Source organism: Hibiscus syriacus, unplaced genomic scaffold (assembly GCF_006381635.1).
Source record: "Hibiscus syriacus cultivar Baekdansim isolate YM2019G1 unplaced genomic scaffold, ASM638163v2 tig00110548_pilon, whole genome shotgun sequence".
NCBI classification, from domain to species: Eukaryota; Viridiplantae; Streptophyta; class Magnoliopsida; order Malvales; family Malvaceae; genus Hibiscus; species Hibiscus syriacus.
The window spans coordinates 6,666,040-6,692,400 of NW_024062775.1; the positions used below are offsets into that span (position 1 = coordinate 6,666,040).

The window sequence follows — 26,361 nt, forward strand, 5'->3', positions numbered from 1 at the left end:
TATTCTATTAAGAAAACACATTGAATACAACTAAGAGATAATAAATATAAAAAAAGTGAATATGTGTATGATACATAGCTTGATATTGAATAATAAATAAATAAAAAGAATTGTATATTATTTTATTGCTAGGTTGAGATTGAAGAAGATTAAAAATTAAAGAATATTTAATAAATTGAACAGTAAGATTTGTAAAAGAGAGAAAAACATGACTAAATTTAATTAAAAATTAAATGAATTAATAAGAGAAATGGGAAAATATGGTCATAAACTACTTTTTTAATGAAATTATAAAAATTATGGCCTCTAATTATAAATATAAAAAAATTAAGGGTCCTAATTATAACTACCAAAAATTTGAGAGCCCTGGGTGGTTGCTAGGGCTGTAAATGAGATGAGACATATCATGAACTACTCGAGATGGACTCGGTCAAAGCTCAATAAATACTCGACTCGAATGAACTCTAATTCTTAACGAGTCGAAATGAGCTACTCGATACTTTACTCGAAAAACTCGAGAGTAGTTCGAAAACTCAATATATTAAGATTTTATTTTAAAAAATTATTAATAATATTAACATTTGTATGTTATTTTTTTAAAATGCATTATAAGATTTTCATGTGTTTAAGTTTTAATTTTTTTTATTTCAAATATTTTCGAGCTTCAGTTTATTGTTTTGAGATCGAGTATAACTTAAAATATTTTAGGCTCGTGAATTTTTAAATTGATTCGAACTTCATTTTAGAGTTTTTAAATCGAATCGATCTCAATAATATTCGACTCGACTCATTTACGACCCTAACGATCAGAGTGCTTCTCCTTATAACCGGCTCTAAAAATAAAGAAGCTAATATTTAAATAAAGAAGCTAAGATTTGAAAAAAAGAAAAAGAAAAACATGATTAAATTTAATTCAAAATTAAATGAATTAATAAGAGAAATGGGAAAATGGTCAAAACTAATTTTTTTAATGAAATTATAAAAAATCATGGCCACTAATTATAAATATAAAAAACTAAGGGTCCTAATTATAACTACCAAAAATTTGAGAGCTCTGAGCGCTTGCTAAGGCTGTAAATGATATGAGACATATCATTAACTATTTAAGATTGACTCGGTCAAAACTCGATAAATATTCAACTTGAATTAACTAGAATTCTTAACGAGTCGAAATGAGCTACTACATACTTTACTCGAAAAACTCGCGAGCAGTTCAAAAACGCAATATATTAAGATTTTATTTTTTTAAAATTAAGTATTAATAATATTAACATTTATAGGTTTATTTTTTAAAATGCATTATAAGATTTTTATGTATTTAAGTTTAATTTTTTTTACTTCAAATTTTTTTCGGGCTTCAGTTTATTGTTTTGAGATCGAGTAGAACTTAAAATATTTTAGGCTCACGAGTTTTTCAAATTGATTCGAACTCCATTTTAAAGTTTTTAAATCGAATAAAACTCAATAATACTTAACTCGACTCATTTACTACCCTCACTATTATTTAGGGTGCTTCTCCTTATAACCGGCTCTGAAAATAAAGAAACTAATATTTAAATAAATTTTTATATTGTTATACAGAATTCGTGACCCCTTGATTTATTAGTGGTCATTTTATATTTAGATATTAATTTTAAGAAAACAAAAAAAAATCATGAAATAAATGTTTTATTTATTTGTCATGGATACAGATGCATATCCGAAGACGCCATCCAACGATCGATATATCTCCTTTTATCATATCTTAATTCTGGGCCGTTGATACCCTTCTCCCCCTCGACCTTTTTTCGACGTAATAAAAAGGACAGCTCAATGGACTCCCATGTCGCAACTCAGCTCACGACAGTGCAGCCCCATAACACCGTGTCCTTTTTCGAGAATTGACTAAACTACCCTTCCGTTCTATTCAAGACAAAGCGTGAATCGCACCGTGAGGTGAAATGGTATTTTCGTCATTTAGAGTGACAAGTTAAAGCATCAATTATTTTCTCTGATAGCCATGTTCATGCAACCTGAAGCAGTAAAGCTTTAACCTTTTCTCTCTCTTAACTATTTTGCAGTAAAATGTATTCCGTCCGTACACTGTGAACAGGGGCACTGATCTGACGGTCTTGATTAAGATGGATTGTGTACCCGTTTCTACTTTATTTGTATTAGGCATAAATTATTACTTTGTTTTATATATTCAAATTATATATTTTAAATAAACTATGAAGTATTAGTTGTTTCAAAATATTTCAAATTTAGATTCACGCATGATACTAAAATTGAGTTATGTTAAGACATAAGAATAAAAAAAATCATAATTTTATTTATCAGTGTGTCGCTCGTATATTTTTTGTATTTCATGATCGACGACGACATCAATTTTAATGTTAATTGTCGATCTCTAATATTATTTTCCTTTTTTATATCTATTTTCTTTTGTTTTTTTAATAAGTTTATCGGTATGACACGTTTTCATATGTCTTTATCACACACTTTTTTTTATTTTTTTATCATGTTTTTCGGTTATTTAACTGTTTTTTTCGTTTATCTTTTTCTATGAGTTGATTTGATATCGCTACGACTAAATAACACTTAAAAATAATATATACGTTTGTCAGCACCAACAATTTTTAGATTAGCCAATAATACTGACGTGGCTTGATGATGAGTGACATGTATTAAAAATAAATAATATAATATTTGTTAGAAATATATTCAAAAATTGACATAATTCCTTAATCTCATTGAAATAAATAATAAAATTTTGAGAATTTGTTTTAATCATCGTGTTTAATATATATTTTAGCATTTAATCAAAAAATATATATTTTAATATGATTCCTTAATCTACAAATATAAAAGACTCATAATTTTGTTAGTCAAAACAGTTAACGGGTGTCAAGGGTTAGGATGAATGTCCTAAACAATTTCGATGGTTAAATTGATGAAAAAACGATAGGAAATAAATTGATAAATTTGATTTATTATAAGGGCAAAAGTGTCCCTAAATGTTACAACTAAAATTTGTCCAACAATAGAAATAATACCAATATATCATAACAACAAATAATTACAAGGCATATAAGAAAGAATAACACTTCACTTTCAAGACAATTATTTTATTAATTATAGACTTTTTATTATTCTACAATAGTGGATGTAATTTTAATAATTAAAATATAATTTATAAATTTATAAATAATTTATATTATTTACTTAATAAGTATTCAAAGTTAATATTTTATATATCATACTATTAAATTCATATTGAATTTGAGTATTCTTTAAATTAATATCTTTTCACTTTACAATATAATGTTTAAAACTAATATAAAAAGAGATTAAACTATTAACATTTTAAATATTTTTTTATCGATTTTGAATGAATAATTCAATAAATCGTTTATCACTTAACGATACAATCATATTGTTTGTTGCACTAAACATATTTTTTTATCACTTAACCATACAATCATATTATTGCATGAAAAATTTGAAGTAATTTATCCTATAAAAAGGATGAGTTTGTCACATTCCACAAGTATGGTTGAGTAAACTGGCGGAGTCGCAGCTTGATGAGTATAGAAACGTGTCTACGTTGAAATCTGAATTTTTTTCGATTAGTTACTTATTTTACTGATAGTATATATCGTGAAATTTTTCGTGCCCACCCTAAAATTTGGGTTTTCTTGGATTAGTTACTTATTTTACGGATAATGTTTATCTAAAATTTTATTTATACCAATCTTATTTAAAAATTTTATATTGCTAACACGTATATGTCAACCCTAAAAAATATTTTTGAATCCGTAATTGGTTGATTTACACTAAAGATGAGCAACGATCATCATTAATTTAATTTATAAAAATTTAAAATTATAGATTACTTAACTTATAGTTATAAATTAGTTGAAATTTTAAAATTAAAATATTTTAAGTAAAATATTTAATTATATTATTTTTTAATAATAGTTGAATCAAATATCAACCATAAATTAATCAGTGTCTAAGAATTTTCTTAAAAATAATAATAGATATCTATAATAATTCCTCATTATTGTATTATTGTTTTTGAACACCCTCTTTGTGGTCCCCGCAATATCGGATCCCCTTAGATCCAGCCACACGCTAACCCAAGTGTGACATTCCATGCACCCAGTTTCCCTTACACATCACCACAGAGTAATATTCCCCACATTCCATAGCTCGATATCTCGTAAATCTTCTATCTCGCATACGATATATTCAACGACCCTCCCCCTTCCCGCAGTCCATCGTACGACCCACATTTCTTATACAACCACGTGTCTATATTGTAAACGTCAACAATACGGACAGACCAAATTCGTTTGAAACCCCCCCCTCCTACTTGTTAACCACGGTTAAAATCTAACCCATCTTTTCACACAGAAATAAAAATCCTTATCCTCTCTGGTATATCTGTGTTTCACTACACTTTCTCGTTAGCTCTTAGCCTTCTCTGCTTGTAAACTTCGTTAATGGCGTTTCTGATCTGAAAATGATATTGTCTATAGTTTGACGATACTCAAAATCCTAGGCCCTATTCAAAGCGCCAAAAAAAGTTTTTATCTTTTCAATCGCAAGGCTTCATTTTTTATTCGTGTGTTGTTTTTCTTTTCGATTTTAACAAATGCAGAGGAAAATGGCGTGTTCGTTCCCAGACGAGGTGCTGGAGCACGTCTTCTCGTTTATACAATCGGATAAAGACCGGAACGCGGTGTCGATGGTGTGTAAGTCGTGGTACGAGATCGAGAGGTGGTGCCGGAGGAAGATATTTATCGGGAACTGTTACGCTGTGAGCCCTAGGATGGTGATCAGACGGTTCCCTGAAGTTAGATCAATTGAGCTGAAAGGGAAACCGCACTTTGCGGACTTCAACCTGGTTCCGGACGGCTGGGGCGGTTACGTCCTTCCGTGGATAGCGGAGATGGCTGGTGCCTACCCTTGGCTCGAAGAGATTCGGCTTAAACGCATGGTCGTTACGGACGAATGCTTGGAGCTTATCGCTAAGTCGTTTAAGAACTTCAAAGTGTTGGTTCTTTTCTCTTGTGAAGGGTGTTCAACTGATGGACTCGCTGCTATTGCAGCTAGCTGCAAGTGAGTCTAATAATCTCTTTCCATTTCCCTCCCTCTCAATTTCCCTCTGGTTTATTAGTGAAAATAGAGTCAAAGTTTTGGTGTTTGTGGGAGCTATACTTGAAGTTCACTTCAATTTATTTTTGGTTTAGCTGCATTTCTTCATTAAGTTCACGCAATGTGTTTTGTAAGATGCTAACAAGATAATTCATTTTTTAGTTTAAATGTTATCTAGGAATGTGAATTGATTGGAAGAACTGTTTCTAAAAGTTTTGTATGTAGATTTGAAGCTTGGTTGCTTGTTTTACTTGCCTTCATTTATTCTTATGCTTTGCTTTTCTCAGATCTGAGGTAGCCTTCCCCCCCCCCCCCCCCTAAAGAAACCTTTTTTTCTAAGAATATGTTATGTGAGCAATCTAGTGAAAACTACCTGTTCCCTCTAGGGTACCTTGTTTTGTTTGTCATCAGGATATTCCTTTCAGGTTTTGGATGGTTACTTCCTGGAAACGAGGACTTCTTTTTTCTCTTTAACTAGATACCTTCCTTCTTTTGATTTTTTGGTAATTTGGTATGAATGGTGGATATGTACTGTAATTTCTCGTTAATGTGGAATGGAGGGAATAATTTTCTATGCTGGCAGTAAAGATTTTTATGAAAATTGTTTCTTTTGTTGCAAGTTTAAGGGTAAAAAAAAAAAAGGGAAAAAAGGACCTTAGCGTGCAAGTCTGGTCATTTTCAATGACAATGACAGTATAGCTTTTTAAGTTGTTCAACAACCTAGGTCTTCTGTATTTCCAGATTTTATTTACTAATACTATAATATTCTGCAAGGTGTTGCTTTCGATCCGTTTATGTGGCTTGTGTGTTGTTTTTAACTAAACACTCTGCTTGACGATGCAGGAATCTGAGAGAGCTGGACTTGCGAGAAAGTGATGTGGATGATCTTGGAGGGCATTGGCTCAGTCATTTTCCTGAGACATACTCATCCTTGGTGTCTCTTAACATTTCTTGCTTAGGTTCGGATGAAGTTAGTTTATCAGCCTTGGAGCGCCTGGTGGATCGATGTACTAACCTCAGGAGTCTTCGCCTTAACCGTGCAGTGCCGCTTGATAAAATTGCCAGCATATTGGGTCGTGCTCCGCAGCTGGTTGATTTCGGCACTGGTACATATGGTGCCGAACTACAGTTGGATGTCTTCTCTAACTTGGCGGGTGCGTTTTCTAGTTGCAAGGAATTAAGGAGCCTGTCTGGGTTTTGGGATGTGGCCCCAGCTTACCTTCCGGCTATTTACCCCGTCTGCTCCCGATTAACGTCACTGAACTTGAGCTATGCTACCATACAGAGTCCTGATCTTATCAAGCTTTTAAGTCATTGTCCAAGTTTGCAGCGCTTGTTGGTAAGATACTATGATATCCTTTGTTCTTTGTTATTGTGAACCTTATTTGGTTTAAGGATCTCATATAAACTGTTTTTCCTCTCATAACATGTTCCAATGATTGAATTGCTTCTTGTCTCTCCTTTTTGCCAAAACTAAAAAGGGTTATGCTTGCAGGTATTGGATTACATTGAAGATAGCGGGCTTGAAGCTGTCTCGTCTAGTTGCAAGGACCTACAGGAGTTACGGGTGTTTCCATCTGACCCGTTTGGTGTAGAGCCGAATGTATCCTTGACAGAACAGGGCCTTGTTTCTGTTTGTTTGGCTTGTCCTAAGCTACAGTCAGTTTTGTACTTCTGCCGTCGAATGTCTAACGAGGCATTAATAATGATTGCTCAGAACCGTCCAAATTTGACCCGTTTTCGCCTTTGTATAATTGACCCAAGAACAACTGATTATCTGACCCTTGAGCCACTTGATGTTGGTTTTGGAGCCATCGTCGAGCACTGCAAGGATCTCAGGCGTCTTTCCCTCTCCGGTTTCCTCACAGATCGTGTGTTTGAATACATTGGGAGGTATGCCAAAAAGCTAGAGATGCTGTCTGTGGCTTTTGCAGGAGAGAGTGATTTGGGACTTCATCATGTGCTTTCTGGGTGTGAAAGTCTCCGGAAACTAGAGATTAGGGACTGCCCCTTTGGGGACAAGGCTCTATTGACCAATGCTGCAAAGCTGGAGACAATGCGATCCCTTTGGATGTCTTCTTGCTCCGTGAGTTTCGGAGCATGCAAACTGCTAGGTCAGAAGATGCCCAGGTTGAATGTTGAAGTTATAGATGAGAGTGGACCCCCAGGTTCAAGGCTGGATAGCTGCTCAGTCGATAAGCTCTACATCTATAGGTCTGTCGCCGGACTGAGGTTTGACATACCTCCTTTCGTTTGGACAATGGATTAGGATTCTACATTGCGGGTTTCTTGACGTATCTCCTGTGAGTTGGTAATACTTCATTTCATCTCTAGAATACGGATATATAAGGTACATTCTCTTTATGCAACTTAATATAATCACAAACCTGATTGGATTGGAGTGGCAACATAATATGGAGGGCAATACAAGGCCGGAGAGCTCAAATACCATTCGTTTTATACCTGGCTGAGCTATCAAATACCACTTAATGATGAATAAAGAGCTTGAGTTTGTATTGTATACTATTGGCGGACTGTTGGATATATATCCCTTTGTATCACCTTTAGGGGTAGCTAATTTTGTCATTGCTAGCCTTTTGGAGAGCAATAAGACTTCCCACCGGCACCTGTTGTTTCGAAAATCTGAGAATCCGAATCGTAATTAAACTTTACAAACTTTTGGTTTGATGTTGAATGATGATTGATGACTCCACCAAACAATAGCTCAAAGTTCTTCCCCCCTACTTTTGTGGGGATTGCTTTGTGAAGCTATTGTCAAAGTTTTCATGGAGTTTGAATAGAAAATTCAGCCAAAAGGGAAGGCTTTCTCGCCCTCTATCTGCAAAAAGACGACTCCTTTATTGTGTTCCCACTTCCCATCAAAATCGGCTTTGCGTCAGGAAATAAAAAGTAGAAGACTATTACAGAAGTATGTCCACGACACAATGACAACCAGAAAAAAAAAGATCCATTTTAAAGTAGATATGTTTTTGTTGTACGGATGTAATAATTTTTAGTACCATTCCAATTGGTTAATTCCACTTGGTTAATCTAACCTCATATTAGTATCTTATGATGATCAATGCAATCCATCAGACACGATTTTCTGGTCCTTTTTTGTTTTCTTGCGTACAAATTTTACGAAAAGTTTAATTGTAATTCAACACCAGCAAAGAGACCTCCATGCTCTGCTAAATGCCAAAACAGTTGAACACCAGGAATAATCACTGTCGACATTTAGAGACTCGACGTGGACTCTGACAAGGATTCCATAAAAATTTCAACTTGGTGTATTATGGTGAAGGTGGTAGATTTATCAGGCATAAAAAAATTTGGGGGGGGGGGGGAGCACTTTGAATGGTATCCAATAAGATTAGTCAATATTCTGCTGCTAACAACCTCATATGACCAATGAAAAGCTTGTGAATTTCAAACTGACTGTGAGAGTCACCTTAATCTGCATTGCATTTCCAAGTAATTCCCTTCTATATATAAAAAAGGAATTAGCAGCTGGTTTTGATAGCATTGGAGATGGCATAGTTTTGCATAGACCCAAGTATCGACGTCACGGGACTTCTCCTCGCACTAGTTATTGCCATTGCCCTCATGCTCACCTGCATCAAGCAACCTCCACAACGGCCTATGGTTGTCGCTCATCGTATAGCTTGGTAAAGTCCGCAAAAAGGGTTCAAGTATTTTGGAGTTTGTTCTTCAAGTTTATAGGCCAACTTTGTCATGTTTTGAGGGTTCTGTTGTCTTTTAATAGTATGATAAAGCAATCTAAGATGGCAGATCTCTCTGTTTTATATCTTTTCCTACTTGATGCAAGGGTGCAGATGTTTATATTAGCCCTTAGCACCAAATAAATTAATTTTGACAATGAGAGCCAAATTTGGAGGTAGCCAAGTGAAGAAAGGTTTGACTGACTTTCTGCGTATGGCTGACGCTTATGTCTTACTTTTCCATAGCCACCCCTTTGAACCATTGATTTACTTTCCATGCATAGCTAACCTTTTGTTTGTAGTTTTTCCTCTTGTCTACATCAAACCAATGAGATCGCTGTTAGAATTGAAAGTTTTCTTTTTTTGACTTATAAGAATCATTAACATGCGTGGAATCCGCACCCCTTTCTCCCTAGCTCTTAGCCCCCACTGTTTCCGGACAGAAAACGAAACCCTGACTCGTCTTGCTGCAGATGGGAAAAGTTGTTTGCTCCGAGCTATACGAAGATGAAGGCAGCGGTTTGGATATCATGCGGCTTCTTATCGTCCTGGTTATCGTTCTCACCCTACTGGTGATTTGCATCCCACCGCCTCCTCGACGAGCTGTACTCGTCGTGTGGCGTGTCGCCTGAGAAGGCCCTTGATCATCGTTTTGCCTGGTCAGTGGTTACTTGCTTCCCAAGTTACCCGTGTTGGGGAATTTTAGTTTATAGTTTGTGGTGGAGTTGTGTTCTTCAATGAAGGCACTACTCCGCCTAGCAAAGCTTTAGATAAGATATGTTCAATGTAATCTTGCAGTAGGTTTTTATATCATAATAGTGATATAGTGTTAGCCATTCACCCTTTTCATTTATATTATGATCACGGATGGACGCAAGATTTATAAGCTTTGGATTCATAAGATACGATCTTTCAAATATATTAAAAGTATAACAATTCTATTTGAAAGCTAAAAAGCTCCAAGTATATTAAGTTTACTTCATTAAGAACTAGAAACTGATTTTACATGGTGAGGAGCTAATCCAAAGGTAAAAAGCACCTAAGACATAGAAAGACCTATAGGCAGACTACACAACACACAGCTCATGACTAGAGATGAGTACAAATATTGAGCATATTTTTTTCTTTCAATGAGATATTTTGAAGTTTACTTAAAAGGGTTCTTTTAACACAGTCTAGTAGGGCTTCAGCAAAGGCACCAGCCCTCCACTTAGATGGAGGGACATAACTTCATTGGTGGAACCCACCAGGTTTCCACCAATGAAGATGGCTGGAACAGGACCATTGCACATAACCTCATGAGTGCTTTCTCCATTTCCCAGTCTTCAGGGTCTTGGTCGATCTCATGAACCATAGCGCTCACCCCAAGCTCTTGGAATAGAATTTTGACTGCATAACACATGCAGCATGAGCTCTTGCAGAATAGAACCACCCCTTTCTCCGTGGCCAATGTTGTCACCTTGTCCATGCCGGAAAATCGTTAAAGTTCAAAGAGCTTCGGATCGAATTTGAACAGCATTCGATAGCGGAAGTTTGGACTTTTAGAAGGTTAAGTAGGAAGAAGAGATAAAAGGGTTCAAAGCTTAAGGTAGTTGGAACTTAAGCTTCTGTGCTAGAGTATCTATAGGGTCAGAGGCAAGAAGAAAATGTGTTTTAGCTAGAGATTCTACTTTATGGGATGGGGGACTACTATGTCTCCATGGGCTCAACAAGTTGGCTAAAACAAATGGGAACAAATAGGTCGCAAGCAGTTTATCTCTTTTGGTTCGGGTAAGGAGTAGAGTCGGTGAAAGATCCATCGGTGACTGATATTCTAAGTCTTTTGTTTCTATAAGGAGATAGAAAAGGACAGAATGGTGGAGGTGAATAATGGCTTCCATCTTTTCTCACGGTCTATAATCAAAGAAACTTTATAATGGCTCTTGGTGTTGATGTCGAACGTATAGTCATTATAAATTCTCGAGATTATTAACTGACAATAGATTTAATTTTGACATGTCATATAAATTTATCAAAAATCATGTCAAGAGATCTTGTCTTTTGAATTTGTGCAGAAAGATTATGGAGGAGATCGCGAATGTGATGTCTCTTTGTGGCTGTAAATTCTTACCATTGTGCTCTCCAACTTGCATGATTCTTCACACATGTATAGGCTCACTTCATGCACAGGGCTGCTGCTCCTAGAGATGGCAACCATCGACCGACATGTGCAAGTGAGCCGCCGGTGAACGGCGCCGACGGACATGCGTGCAATGACAACAACTCTTCCTTCATCCATGGTAGGGGAGGATGAATCTCCAGTCTCATGTTATCTATCTTATTACAAAGAATAAAGTGAAAGTGAAGTGCTCGTCATGCCCCTCAAATGACAAGTGTGGAATGTGATTCGTTACATTACCGTCATATGACCTTAAAATTTAGAGATTCCATATATGAATGTCATTTGTACCCTAATGATATTTAGGTTTGAAGGGAAAATAAATTTTCCATGTAATTCTCGAGAAAATAGCAAAGAAAATTGTAAACGAAGATTTTGACAATATTTTTAATCATTTTTTGGTGAAAGAAATATTGTAGATTCCTCGTATTTTAAATTTAATAAGTTAATCTGTATTATAAATATTTTAAAGACCTTATTTTAAAAGTAACACATAAATTTTATATCATTTTAGGACCGACATGATGCTCATTCTATAAGAGTATCCATGACCCTGGATGTTACAAAAGTCAAGCTCTAACCCTATAACCACTGCCTTTTTGTATCAAAGATAAGGCCATATAGTCATATAGACATCAATTTATAAGGTAAACTACACATTTAATATCTAAATTATCAGTTTTGATTCGTCTTAGTATCTAAAATTTTAAAATTTTCAAAATCATATTTAAGGTTTAGTTTTCATTTCGTTTTAATACATGTTGTTAAAAACTTAACGCTTTTAGTACCTACACTATCAGTTTTGTATAGTACCCAAACTTTCATTTTTTTTAACTTAACGTTAAATTTTGAACAAAATACTAAAATTAAACAAAAACTAAAGTTTTTAACGGCGGGTATTAAAATGAAATAAAAACTAAACTTTAGGTATGATTTTGAAAAGGTTGAAAGTTTTAGTACTAAATGTTTAATTTACCCAAATACTAATAGATATTGTTAAGTTGTGTTTTTGGTTGATAAATGTAAGATTATTCATGAAATGATGTTACTTACCCATAAAAATTTGTTTAATGAAAATAGTTTTTGTGAAATTTAAATATTAATATTAAGGTTATGTAATATAATAAGTGTTTTTGTCATAAATAAATAAAAATTATATTACAGAATACCGTGAAATATAAAATAAAAGTGAAGGAAGGAAAATAATATAACTACTAATAAGTATAAAAACAATTCTATAATAACTCAAGTGCCTCCCTATAAAATATTTATATATATTTTAAAACATATTATGTCATTTATATATATTTTAAAATCAAATGTGAACTTTTTTTATAAATGGGTAAACGAGTTCAGACATGGTATCTTAGTGTCAAATCCGGATCCATATCCATACTTTAATCAGAAGATCCAGATTCGATCCGAATCCATCGCATCCAAAATTTCAAGATCCAAACATTATAAAACAGATATGGATCTACGAATTCAGGTTGGTCCAAGATCCGTTTCCATCCCTAGATATGGGACTTAACAGAAGGGTCGACTCGACCCTGGCCTGACCTCAATCATTAAATAATTATATATTTGAAGTTTTATTTAATTCAATTTTCACAATTCATTAAAACAAATATTGATTTAACATTATTTTATATTTACATGTTATATTATAAAAAAGTTATCCATTCAATAAAGAAATGAGTTAATATTATTTTTAAATTATATATAATTTAATTAAAATCAAAATTTCTTTGTTTGATTAAACTAAAATTAAAGATTTTAATGTACATGATTCTATTAAACTAAATTAATTTTTTTAACATTTTGTTTAACTGTTAGTGGTACTGTTTTTTATGTTCGTTATCGACTGTCGATTTTTTTTGTTTCTTTTTTGAATTTTTTAATAAAAATAATTTTGTTTGTGTAACATGTTTGTCGCACTTTTTTTCTCTTCTTATTTGGTTGTTTGACCTTTTTATTTTTTATTTTTTTTAGGGTTTGATTTGACGATACCACGACTGACCAAGATGTCGTTTATTTGTAATCCTGTTAATCTTCCCTGGTACAGACCCTTGGATTGAATTTAGATATACGATTTTATGTTTGTGGATAATTTCCCACAACGCTCGACTGTAATTTGCAGTTCTCAATAATCTTTTAATAGTTTAATCTCTTTTTTGTGATTCGTTTAGGCAATCAAATTTATTTATATCTATTTTTTCGTTCGAGTCTTTTGATCGAATTTTTAACTTTTTTTATGTATGATTTTTGTACGATTTAAATGATTAATTTTAATATTATAAAAAATGTTTAAATTATATATTTAATTTGGCAAAACTTTCGAGATAATATTCTGAAAGAAATTAATTCACGAGCTAATGCACTCCCAAGATTAATTGCTCAAATAAGGTCAAATCCACAGTGTTGGTCGTAGGTCGCCATGCACTCCGGGCGACCTACCCTTATTCAAACAAAGAGAATGAACGTGTACAGAGAGAATGAACGTGTTGCATGGCACATGCACGTCCCAACACATAGGTCGACATGCCCTCCAGGCGACCTTGTAGGTCGCCATGCACTCCGGGAGACCTACCCTCGCTCGACTTCCCTCGGATTCCCTCGCATAGCTCGCTCGGTTACCCTCGGATGCCCTCGCATAGCTCGTTCGGATGGCCTCGGTCGGATGGCCTCGGATGCTCTCGGATGGCCTCGGATGCCCAGTGTGTTGGGACGTTCATGGCCCATGCAATCTCTTGTAGTTCGCCGGGAAGACATGGCGACCTACGGCCAATACTGTGGATTTCACTTTATTTGAGCAATTAATCTTGGGAGTGCTTTATCTCTTGAATTAATTTTTTCCATAACATTATCTCGAAAGTTTTGCCATTTAGTTTAAGATGATATTAGTAAACTTTTATAATAATTTTAAATTTTTTCATTTATTAACAACACTGGTTGATGATGTCGAGTAATTTCATATCCCGGTCCCCATCATCAACTAATCAGGATAAGAAGACATGGAATAGTGAGGCACGTGGTGGATGCTAAAGAAGAAAACAACTGCTGCTAGCTGTTGCTGTCAGCCGCCTTGGAGAATTTCACAACAAAAAATATTCAGCTTGCAGTTCAAGACGATGATCCATTTTAATATCTGCAGAATATATATATATAGCTCTGATTTTCTTCAAAAACACACCAGTAAATTGTCATCTTCTTCTTCATAATCAAATATATATTCTCCAAATCTTATTGATTTCATTTCACACATGCACTGATTCATGAACGTTTGAAAGAAAAAAAATCCCTGTTGCAGCGATGCCAGGACTCGACTTCGCCTCATTGTTCCTTTTTTTTTTCATTGTTGAGTTTTGTTTTAGTGGCTCTCAAGTACACCACTGTATGTACAACGAATCCACCAAAGTTGACATTCCCAAACTGTACCATATCCATATACGTACTTGTTATCTTCACTGTCACTCTATCTCTTTCATGCTAATCAAAGAATATATCCATGTATATATACACGCTAATATATATTTTTAATACTCTGAGATGATTATAAGGTAATATCTTTTTAAATATTTTTATAACCATCGATAATGCGCACACACACTACATATAAAGACGCTAAATCGGAATCTCTAAAGAAAACAAAACTTACTTTTACCACATAGACCACTCAAAAGGCATATATATATATATATATATATATATATTCTTTTGATAGATATTACTAGTAGCATATCGATCAATTCATGCAGGTGCAGAATGCATGGCAGCTCTTCATGCAGATATACATATATATATATATATATAAATGATATATATGAAGAATTGACCCTGGCCTTTCGCCTTATCTGGAGCCAGATTTGGCTGCTGATAATAGTACGTGGTGATATCTGCTGGTAAAAAAGTCTAGGGTTTTGGATGCTATCAAGAGACAAAGAAGAAAAGCAGATGGCAGCATGACTGTGGGTGTGATTCAAATTGGTGGTGGATTGATAGTGTTCCAGGGATAAAGTGATCACAATGGATCCAGTTGTTCTAACATGAGAATATATTCTCACTTGGTAAAACTAGTAATTTCATCTATTAATCTACCATGTGATAAATATTGTGGAGTATCAACACAATGATTCAGCCTTTAGTCAAAGTTGGAGATAAATGGAAAAAAGATTTGTTAAAAGAATCAAAATCTAGCCACTAGCAGACCTTTTTACAGGTTTTAGTTGTCCTTATAATGTTAAATCAAAATTTCTCCATATTTCAACCCAAATCAATCGGTGATTAGTATTACTATTGGTTGTAGGCATTATCTAATAGTTGAGTGCACCAACAATGGGGTTCCATGTGAAGGCATCTTCATCAAGGCTAAGCAATGCAAGAGGAGCAAGTACTAGATAATGTTTGTGGGTCCTCCAGGCATCTTCTTCTTGCTTCTTTGTACGGTCATTACGTTCGTAGCTTTTATAGTAGGGGTCTGATATTTTTCTCTCCATTTCGGCAGATATGCTGCAAGAAGATAGATAGAGATCGAATAGGAAGTTCGATGATGGAAAAAAACATGGACACGATACGAATACACAAACACGAACATGTCGGATTATATAACACGAATTCTTAATGTGTCAAACATGGCTCATGCATGGATAGTTCTATAAGCTACTGAAAGACTTGCTCTCTTTGCACTTAATATGTCAAGGATAGTGTTGTTCATTAGAATAAAATCTATATATGTTGTCACTGTTAAATGTATTCTCATACTGGTGTGCAAGTTGCTAGTACTGAATGTAAGGAAAGGAAGATATTCTGGATTATTTTATTCCTTCTCACCACTGTTCATGGACACTATAAATAGCTGTCCAAGGTGGCTAGTTCTTCATCAAGGCTAAGCAGTTCAAAAACATCTTTTTAAAGTTCCCAAAGAAGCTTCATACAGCTCTCACATTAATTACCAAAAACACTTCTCTGCCGCATAACAATGGATGCAGTTGCAAGTATGGTTGCAGACAGGCCAGTGGTAATCTTCAGCCGGACCACTTGTTGCATGAAACGGGAAACAAGTCGAAAGGGCACTGCAGCAGATGGGGTGCAATCCAAGTGTGCCAGCTGTTTTCATAGGCCAGCAACTCATTGGAGGAGCTAACCAAGTCATGTCCCTCCAACTGAGGAACCAGCTTGGCACATTGCTCATAAGGGCTGGAGCAATATGGATTTGAAAGATCAAAGTAAACTTCAATGAACTCAAATAAACTGGTAAATGGTTTTATTATCTGTGTTTCCCTTTTTGTTTTTGTATGAGTTGCAGAGCATCCTAGTACACAATTTTTGGGGCTGACCAGGGTTATGTAGCATTTTCCTTGTACCGACTTGTATTTATACTGCACGTGTAATATCTATCCCTTGTATGTGCTTTAAATAAAAGTATATCTGCTGTCATGGGAACAATTGGCTCATAGATTTAGTAGTAGAAACATCACAACAAGCTTTAGAGCAGCAGGTAATGTAATAACAGCATGAACTGGAAGGAAAAAATAATGTTTAAAAGCCAAGCTTTAGCATCAGAATGCACATAAAAAGTAGAACTTGAGATGATAGTTTCAATCTACAAGAACAATTTAATCTCAGTTTCAACAACAGCTTCAGATGTCTTTCGACGATGCACTTATTTCAATTTGTAAACGGTGTTCCCTCGGTTTAATCAAAGCCTTTGACGGCCGATTATTCCATTTTAGGTTCATCATAGACAACAGAAGCCTCCATACCAGCTTCATAGCACCACATATTATTAATTTATTACCCAGTAGATCTTCAGCAGCAGTTACAGCATGTGCCATATCATCAAGAAACTCAAAGTTGACTTCTGTACTGCATATGAGGTTGGACCATATTCCGAGCACAACAGCAGCTTGGCGGATGCCAACCCGGTGTAGCAGTTGTATTCACGGGGCAAATTATCAGGGGAAGTCTTCATCACGTTACGACCCTCCATGTGAATCATCAAATAGTCTCATTGCCTAATATATCGAATTACATGCAAGCGTTGATGGCATAAACATGGATTCAAGTATTCACCCTAATAGCACACCCTACACTGAGGAAACATCCACAAAGAATACCTTATCAATCATCAGAAACAGTAACTCAGTTTTGAATCCAGGGGCTCTTAGAAAGAAGTTACCTGGTGGGATCAAATTCAAAGCATATAACTGCATAATGGCCTGAGCATTATTCCATTTCCTCCCAAGGATAAAAACAGTTTTCGGTCATTAATAAGCAGTGCTTCGATGTACAATCATTTATACCGAGACCGGTTAAAAGAACACATGGACTTGTATCCTGGTAAACCCAAAACAGGTAAAGAACATCTAACATCTGCCAAGATAACTACCTGAGAGAAATTCATCTTGCCACAAACACTGTATAATCTATCATCAGTATACAGGAAAAAATTCCACTGAAGGGGAAAATGACAACTTTATTAAGAACTGATAGCAAAGTCTATATAACAAAATAAACACTCAGCAAAAGTTTTTACTTTCCACATTCTCTTCAAATTTCCTTCTATCAATCAACCGAAAATAATGCAGCCGCATGATGATTGTTCACCTGCGGATGTAATCTTTCAAAACTCCGTTTCTTTGCTCCGTAATCGTATTCCCCCGCCAATTCTCGACGGCTCTACGAACCGTCGCGTTTGCCACGCGAATTTCTTCAGCGGATAAACTATGCTCGATGATTCCCAAGGGCTCAGGTTGTAAAACCTGGATTACGATTCCCATTTCTCGCTCCAATTGCCTGAAAAAAAATATCAGGGGAAAAAGGGAGACAAAAAACAAAGATTCGATCTTTTTCGAGACTGGGATTTCCGAATTCGGAAACCCTAAAAAAGGAATTCAAGGCTGAAATTTGTAGTACCAGAAGAGCTCCGGGATGGGCAATATGTTGCCTAATTGAGAAAGAGAAGCCCGCATCTCGTCCGTACCGTTTTCAATTCGAAAGATCGACGGAGAAAATGGCGGTGGATTTTTCAGACTCCGCGCCGCCGCCAAGGAACAATGCAAACCTACGGGTTTAAAACCGCATATGAAACGCAGCGTTTTATCAAACCAATTAACTGGAGATATCTGTGGTCAAACTATAAGTTTGATCCCTCTTTTGTTGTCATATTTTGGATTTGGCTACTATACTTTATTCTGATGTAATTTGGACCTTCTATAATATCTTTAGTTAGTCCTAATAGTTCAATTATACATCATTAATTCTTCTTTTAAGAAAACATCATTAATTCAGTTAGCCTTAACTCTTTTTTGGGTGTTTGAGAGGTGTTGAAAAATTTTAATGGGTTTTTTGGGCTGCAGATGAACGTTAGTAAGTATGAGTTGTTTTTCTTTGGAGTTGAGACCTCTGTTCTTCATGAAATCTTTTGAGGTCAAGGGCATCAGAAGTGGGGGAGTTCCCTGTTAGGAATTTGGGCATTCATATTGTTGTCAAGAGGTTTACTGTTAGAGATTGCAACCCTCCGATCGAGAAGATTGTATAAAAAATTCAAGGTTGACAAGCTAAGGTTCTTTCGTATGCTAAGAGGCTTCAATTCGCATGAGCTGTCATTTATAGTATTGAAAAGATACGACAGTGTGAGGGCGAGGGTTAGTTGGGCACAAATCTGGACTCCTAAAGCAGAGGGGGCCTTGGAACCAAGCTTACATGATTGGTTTGATTAGGAAGGTGGTGTTCAATGACGGTTCTATTTGAGTAGCCTGAATCGATGCTTATATCATTAAGAGTAACTCATTTTGGGACTTATCTTGTCCTCATAGCTGCAATTGGACTCGGAGGTGCTTGCTTCATCTTCGGGGGAATGCAACAAGCATTCAGGGGATGTATGGGCCTCGCAAAAGGCTTGTGTGACACTCGGATCATATTCCAAAGTGTTCTATCATTATTTAGATGGCTGATTTGGACAGACTTCCTATCAAGCATAGGCTTATCTTGTTCGGGATGACTGTGAACTGTATTTGCAAGCTTTGCTCGGTTGAGCAGGAAATAAGGGATCACTTGTTTTTCTAAGAGTGTGGGAAAGCATTCTAAATTGCTGTCACCAACAGCGTAACGTGTTGGATTGGAGTCATGAACTGAGTTGGGCTTACCGATCTTTGAAAGATAAATCTTTGCTCTCTACTTCGTTGAAAACGTCATGAAATTATTGCGTTGCCTTTATATAGAGGGAGCGTAACCGGAGGCATTTCCGGGGATCTACTGCTATTGTGAACGATCTTGTGGAGCAGATTAAACGTATGATTAGTCTGAAGCTGCGCGTGATGGGGATTAAGTCTGGAGGGTTTGCTAATAGTGCCTTCTGCACGGTTTGAGATTTGTTGGGCTGACTATTTAAGGGGGGAGGGGCCGTTGATGCGTTTGGTTCACGGAATGTAAGATTATCGGCGAGAATAAAATTACTGGCGGGAATAAGATTACTAAGAATGTTGTATTTTTTGTTTGGTTCGTTTAGCAGTAATGTAAGATTACAATATTTGGTTAAAGGAATAAGAGATTATTGGAATGTATATTTTACCAAATTGTCTTTATTATATATTTGTTTTTTTAACAAGTTGAATTCTACTATAATATTACTATAATTAATTTATATATTTTCTTTAAAAATTTTAAATTCATAAAATTTATTTTTACAAAATTAAAAAGATAAATAGGTTTAATGAAAAGGTAAAATTTTATTTCTGAACTTATATAAAATTTTAATTATGGATTTTTTTAAATCTAAAATAGTTTAAGGATAAATTTGTAATTTAACCTTCGTAGAATTTTTTTATTCAATGACAGAAGAATGATATTTTTGAGGAATTTTTTAAGGGCATTTTAGTCTTAAACACTGGGAATGTAACAACACTTAAGGGAAGGGGTAATCACATTCCTGGTAATATACACCCAAACTACTACTGTTGGGAATAACTTATTACCGGGGTTGAGAATGTTTGCTAACCAAACGGGGGAATGATATTTCATTCCCCCGATAATGCCCCGATAATGTGAGATACCCTAAACCAAACGCCCCTTCTTACTTGATTTGTATAGATTAGTTTGTTTTTACCCTTTTTTTGGTTTGGTTGTTTTGGGTACTCTTGGTTAAGTTGGAATACAATGTGCATATTCATCTAAAAATGGTAATATCTATTCCGTATCTTTCTTAATCGTTGAGACCATATGTAAATAATTAAACTTAAATCCTATAAGAAGAATTACATTCAACGTCCTCGTTATTACTGAGATCATTTAATAGGTCTTTGTATACTTTAATTCATTGTATAGATTCTCGCAACGACACATTCAAGATACAAATTTCAATAAAGTACATATATATATCTACACTCAAGCCTGCAATTAGACCACAAATTTCACACTACGTACACAGATAATTAACTATACACTCTTTCAGTTTATCCACATGCACCTAGTTAACTATGATATCGAATGACGCCTTCGCCTTTGGAAGAACCGAGATTCTGCATTTGGTTTACCCCCTATAGTCTTCACATTTTTTATCCTGAACAATGAGTTGAGCTTGCACAATTTCTTGGTGAATGATCTGAATATCTTGCTCGCAGGGTGAGACCTGACCAACTCTTGTTTCATCGACACATGATCCTTTTCGAGGTCGGTTAGCCTCATCCTCATCCTTGCGACTTCGAGCTTCAGCACTCGGTTCTCTCGTCTAACCGATGCGTAGTTGTCTCTAGGCGAGATGGCTCCGCTCCCCGCACCGCTGCTCGAACGTCCATTGATTGCTCCGAAGAAGAATTGATTGTGGCCTCCGTTCATCGCATTCCGAAGCCTGATTTGCTCGAAGTACAGCACTTGGACAGCCATTTGGACCGGTAACCTTTCGTTCTGTGCTGCATGGCTACATGCTTCTTGAGATAGTTTCTGGCAATCTATGGTTTTACATAGTCTGTATCGTTCGGAATCCTTTATGTTCGGATGAACCTGTAAAAAAGCAAAGCAGAAACTGGTTCAAAGAGTGCCTAGAGATAACTTAACTAGGGGACTACTTAGTGTTTTCTTGTGAGACACTCACCTTGAGGAAGATATCAACGGCTCGGTATAATCCATCGCTAACAATGCGAGCATGGTCGGGAAGTAACTCTGCAAGTGCTATGAATTTTGATGGCAGCAAATTTGTGTCCAGTGCAGCTTCTGCAAGATAAGTGTCCAGTAACTTGGATACTTTGAGGATTGAACATTGTTTGGGAGATCCCGGGCTGTCGAAATCGTATGCCATTTCGCTTTCATCTCTCATTGGATTGTCCTCATCATCATCCTCGTCTAAGTTCAAAAATATGGAGAAGATCCTTAAAATTGACTCTGTATCATACAAGGTTGTATGATTGTTTCCAACTGAATTGGTTGGTAGTAGGATATCTTCAAGAATTGCCTGGTCTAGTTGCAGGCCTATCCTCTTCTCGAGATCCGATCTGCAAGAAGTCGATGCCGATGAGGCTATTGCAGTTTTCAGTAAACTGGAGAGGAAAGCCATGGGAACCAAACTCTTCCTCGATTGAGTCGGCAGTAAGCTAACGATGGCTTCGACGATTACCCTTTGTTTCTTTTGCAGCTCTAAGTCCAACAGGATACCCTTTACTAAGTGATGGTCCCTGAGGACTAGACCTTGAAGAGAATTGTGTGCGTAGTTTATCAAAATTTTGCTGATCATATCCTGTTTTAGACCCTTCGATTTCACCGTCGTTAAAACTCGTTGGAAGAAATCAAGGTTAAGGACCGCCAAAGACTTTCCCCACCAGTCGGACTGTGCTTCCGGTTCGATGTTTGGCATAGCTTTCGATGGGCAGTTGTGGTCAAGTTTCAATAAGCCTGAAGTGAGCTGCTCCTTGCATGCATTATTGGCAATTGCATTGATAAGCCTGTTAACCAGGTTGATATCTTCAGAAACAGGCAAGAGGTTTTCACAACAGTGAAGAACAGATAGCGAGCTCGATATGTTCGAGAGAACCGCATCCTTCAGGTACCCTTCTGTCCGAGCTTCCAAGTTCTTCTCCGAAAACTCTTCTGTCATCTCCAGGAAATGCGATGCACATCTTAACATCGCGACGTTCGATAACGTAATCTCGATATTTATTCCATAGCAGAATTTTGCAGCTAGCTCAAACGCTTCAGGTCCACCAGGAATAGAAGAGAGATTCATACGTGAAACCGTTGCATCCTTCGCCTCGACCAACAACTTATGGATTCTTCCACTCCGAGACACTAGAGGGAACTGAAAAGAACATTTACAACCACATAACTAAAGCTTCTATCATAATGATGCAACAATTTCTTGGTCACAAGGTAAACATCTTTCAAATACCATACGCATCCAGCGTACACCAGAATTACAAATTAGCTGCTAAAGAAATCCCAAAACAGTTTCACCTTACCTTGTGAAGTGCAAAGCTTGATGCTCCTACTTCAATGGTGAGATCACTAGAAACATCAGAAATAGGCCTGCAAGATCAATAACCGGCTTAAAACGATGCTGAAAAGAGACTAAAACTACACTCATGCGAGAATCGATGAATGAAATTGTACATGCTTGTTAGTGTAAATAGTTTAGTTATCACATTGTTGCTTTTGGCATAAACCTGCATTCCCATGCTTGAACTCAAGAATCCCTCAATTGTTTCATTGAACATCTCAGTCAATGGGGGAAAAGAAACCTACCATGGTTCATGGTTCGACATGGAGGTCCACCCACATGGGGAAACTGACAAGTGACAACTCAATAATTATAGCACGAGTGGTGTTGGTTAAGCAACAGTGAGTGAAATAAGGTCATATGGTAAAAAAAACAAGTAAGCTATTTTACAGACATTCATGGCTATGAATTACTGGGAACCAAATGGGACCCTGAATTTTATTTGATAGCTGCGTGTGTTTTTGTTGCATTCTAGAATATAGCAACCATTTGATACGGCAGCTTATGACAATATAGCAGTTCATATTATTGATTCTGTAGGATAACTACTACACGACCCTCTATCCGGCGACTGAGGTTCGTGTTGCAGTCGCTCCGAATGGAAGACTTCCAAGGTCAAGAACTTAGCTTCGAAAGAGGTTAATCTGTCATACTCAACTGTGACTGTTCCAGGCTTATCAGCAAGTGGGAAATTATTGGACAAAGAAGATTTAACACTTTGAATAAATTATGAAAATAGGATCCAGAAATGAAGAATGAAGTTGGAAAACATCACTTTCGAAATTAAAATATCTGAATCATTAACTCGGGTTTCAGAAGCTGTTTTGGTAGGTGAAACACAATGGTCCAAACTCAATTAAATTGTAGGAGTTTTCAAAGTTCCATGCATCAGAAGTAATAACAAAGAAGAAACATACTACCAATTCAAATTCTAATGCCTTAGCAATCACTGTGCAACAAAGAAGAAGAAGGAGAAGAAAGTTAATTACCATTCAGTGGCATGCCATGAACTTGGACGAAAAGATCTCTTCCCTGATACAGTAGGTTTCACTTCACCGAGAGTAACAACACCCATCTTCTCAAAAACCAGGAAAAATTCAGATTTCAGCCCTATGAATGTTATGAACCACAAGCAGGCACCAACAAGTTCCAGCCCAAATATCCTTTTTTTTCCAGCTCAATACTCTATGGTTACTGCTTTTGACAGGTAGTTGTTTAAGGACACCAAATCTCTATTTTTCTTCTCTTAATGATCTATATTAAGGAGGAGAAAGTCTGGACTCTCTGGGGTGAGGTGAAATTAAGTCATATGAGTTCATGCAGGATTAGAGGGTGGTAATGGCTTTAAAATTTACTTTAAATGAGTGTTTATGTACACAATGTGCCTAATCTAAAGTCTTGAACTATTTGGTTGTTTGTTCTTTTGACATGGTATTATGAAGAAGAAAAAAAATATTGCAGGAATCCTGAAGGGTTGCAGTGCTTTTTGGGGATGTAATCATGGCTAGTGAAAGCTACCCATATAAAAGAATAGCTTAATTAGCTCTTATATTAAGTGTAAAGTCTTACCAAATTAGGGTATTAAGAATAGCTTAATATACCCATAAATTTATTAAGCAATGTTAGTGTATATATGTGCTCTTGGTATTGCAAACTGGTGGCTTAATTATGGCCTAAGATTGCATGGATCAAGTGGTAATAATGATCCCATCAATTCTTAGCATTTTCTTCTTCTTTTGTGTGCATGAGCCCGGATTATATCTGAATTGGAGAGTCAAGTTGGATCTTTAAATGGAATAAAATTATTCCAACACTACTTTTTTTATTTATAATATTCAAATCCAGAATTTTACTTTAAAGGACATCAAACTCATTACTCATAACTGTTGCGGAAGACGGCTATCGGATAGAGCAAAATCGCAACTGATAATTTGAGAAAATAAAAATGAAGATAAAAGAGACACAAAATTTATGTGAAAAACCCCTAAAATATTTAGGGTAAAAACCACGGGCAACGGTAGAAGAATTTCACTATGAGAAAAATAGGAATTACAACCTCTCTCGATCTACCAAGCAGAAAACAATGATAATTCTCTCTTGATAAAAAGGAGAAAATAATTCTCAAGAAACTCTCTAAATTCTCTCTAGTATTGGAAGAAAGCTAGAATGCTTTGGGATGGTTTTGAAGCTAAATGAGCTAGGGTATTTATAGTTGAAGCTTAAGGACTAATTTATAAATACCCTAACTTACAATGGCTAAAATTGAGGTTCTACCATTGTTGAAAAAATCAACAATTTCTGCAGCCCTTTTGACAATTGCAGCTTCTTTCTTTGACTCCACAATTCGGTGGAGATAAGTGGCAACTTTCGGTGTCACTTGCTCAATCAATTTTCAACAATCTCCCACTTGAAGATTTGATTGGAACAATCATATCTTCACACCATTCTTTCTACCTTGTACCATCATGTTACTTACGTTTCTGACAGGCCACAAGAGGATCGACAACAAGTAAATTTATCGGTATTGATTGCCTTCGTCATGAAATCTGCTATGTTGTCTTTGGTATGGATCTTCTGCATATCTATCGTCCATTCTTCCACCTTTTCACGAATGAAATGGTATTGAACTCGTATGTGTTTTGTCCTTGAATGAAATGTTGGATTCCTTGCTAAATGCAATGCGCTTTGACTGTCACAAAACAGAGAGACATACTCTTGATTGTGCCCAAGCTCCTCCAATAGCATCTTCAACCAAATTGCTTCTTTACTGGCTTGTGTAGCTGCTACATATTTTGCCTCTGTTGTGGATGTAGCCACAACTGACTGCAATTTTGAAACCCAGCTTACAGCTCCACCAGCAACTTTGAACACATATCCTGTAGTAGATTTGCTTTTATCCAAATCCCCTGCATAGTCAGAATCTACATACCCATTGATTAGTAAGTTTGATCCTCCGTAACATAATGCAACATTTGAGGTCCCTTTGATGTATCTTAGGATCCTCTTTACAATATTCCAATGCTCTTTGCATGGATTCGCCATGTACCGACTAACCACTCCCACTGCTTGTGCAATGTCTGGTCTTGTGCATATCATAGCGAACATTAAACTTCCCACTGCTGATGCATATGGTACTCGAGACATCTCCATCCTCTCTTCTTCACTGTTAGGACTCATACTGGAGGATAATTTGAAGTTAATAGGAAGAAGAGGGGTAGAAATTGGCTTACAATCTTGCATGTTGAATCGTGACAAGATCTTCTTCAAGTAATTCTTTTGTGAAAGCCAAATCTTCCTATTACTTCTGTCTCGGTGAATTTGCATCCCTAGAATCTTGTTTGTTGATCCCAAGTCCTTCATTTCAAATTCCATAGCCAGTTGTGCCTTCAATTCTTCAATATGATCTTTGTTGGGTCATGCAACCAACATGTCATCCACATACAACAACAATATAACAAAATCGTTATCACCAGACCTCTTGAAATAAGCACAAGGGTTTGCATTAAGTTTGTTGTATCCAAGGCACATAATGAAGGAATCAAATCTCTTATACCAACACATCGGCGCCTAATTTAGACCGTACAGAGATTTGTTCAACCTGCAAACCAAGTTCTTCTTTTCGTCTTCTTCAAAACCTTCAGGCTGGAGCATATAAATCTCTTCTTCAAGATTTCCATGAAGAAAAGTTGTTTTAACATCTAGCTGTTCCAGATGTAAATTCAATGTAGCACACATTGCCAAGACTACTCGAACTATTGTTAGTCGAACCACAGGAGAAAAAATTTCATTGAAATCAATACCTTCTTTATGAGCATATCCTTTGACCACCAGTCTTGCACGATACCTCTCCACTT

The 26,361-nt window shown here is 36.1% G+C and overlaps 2 protein-coding genes and 2 pseudogenes across 3 annotated transcripts; 2 read left to right on the top strand and 2 right to left on the bottom strand.

The window, feature by feature from the left end:
• The first annotated feature begins 4,516 nt into the window (after nt 1-4,516).
• On the top strand, nt 4,517-7,670 carry LOC120130921 (protein TRANSPORT INHIBITOR RESPONSE 1-like). The gene is made up of 3 exons (XM_039148069.1): nt 4,517-5,106; nt 5,986-6,481; nt 6,638-7,670. Exons 1-3 carry the CDS (start codon nt 4,640-4,642, stop codon nt 7,409-7,411), a joined length of 1,737 nt encoding a protein of 578 aa, XP_039004000.1. The 5' UTR covers nt 4,517-4,639; the 3' UTR covers nt 7,412-7,670.
• A 2,369-nt stretch (nt 7,671-10,039) lies between these two features.
• On the bottom strand, nt 10,040-10,332 carry LOC120130854 (annotated as a pseudogene).
• A 5,511-nt stretch (nt 10,333-15,843) lies between these two features.
• Nucleotides 15,844-16,448, top strand: LOC120130796 (annotated as a pseudogene).
• Nucleotides 16,449-20,468: 4,020 nt separating this feature from the next.
• LOC120130883 (BTB/POZ domain-containing protein At1g03010-like) lies at nt 20,469-23,934 on the bottom strand. Of its 2 annotated transcripts, none has more exons than XM_039148034.1 (4): nt 23,497-23,934; nt 22,470-22,536; nt 21,113-22,309; nt 20,469-21,021 (listed from the first exon to the last, which is right to left on the bottom strand). In XM_039148034.1, exons 1-4 carry the CDS (start codon nt 23,580-23,582, stop codon nt 20,497-20,499), a joined length of 1,875 nt encoding a protein of 624 aa, XP_039003965.1. In that variant the 5' UTR covers nt 23,583-23,934; the 3' UTR covers nt 20,469-20,496. The 2 variants fall into 2 exon arrangements, with proteins under 2 accessions (XP_039003965.1, XP_039003963.1); XM_039148032.1 differs by lacking the exon at nt 23,497-23,934 and adding an exon at nt 22,621-22,920.
• Between the last annotated feature and the right edge of the window lie 2,427 nt (nt 23,935-26,361).

Coding starts and splice junctions, on each gene's coding strand:
- LOC120130921 (XM_039148069.1), top strand. CDS start 4,640: ATGCAGAGGAAAATGGCGTGTTCGTTCCCAGACGAGGTGCTGGAGCAC. Junction 5,107..5,985: donor GCTATTGCAGCTAGCTGCAA/GTGAGTCTAATA, acceptor TTGACGATGCAG/GAATCTGAGAGAGCTGGACT. Junction 6,482..6,637: donor CAAGTTTGCAGCGCTTGTTG/GTAAGATACTAT, acceptor TTATGCTTGCAG/GTATTGGATTACATTGAAGA.
- LOC120130883 (XM_039148032.1), bottom strand. CDS start 22,724: ATGTTCAATGAAACAATTGAGGGATTCTTGAGTTCAAGCATGGGAATG. Junction 22,537..22,620: donor CTATTTACACTAACAAGCAT/GTACAATTTCAT, acceptor TTGATCTTGCAG/GCCTATTTCTGATGTTTCTA. Junction 22,310..22,469: donor CAAGCTTTGCACTTCACAAG/GTAAGGTGAAAC, acceptor TGTTCTTTTCAG/TTCCCTCTAGTGTCTCGGAG.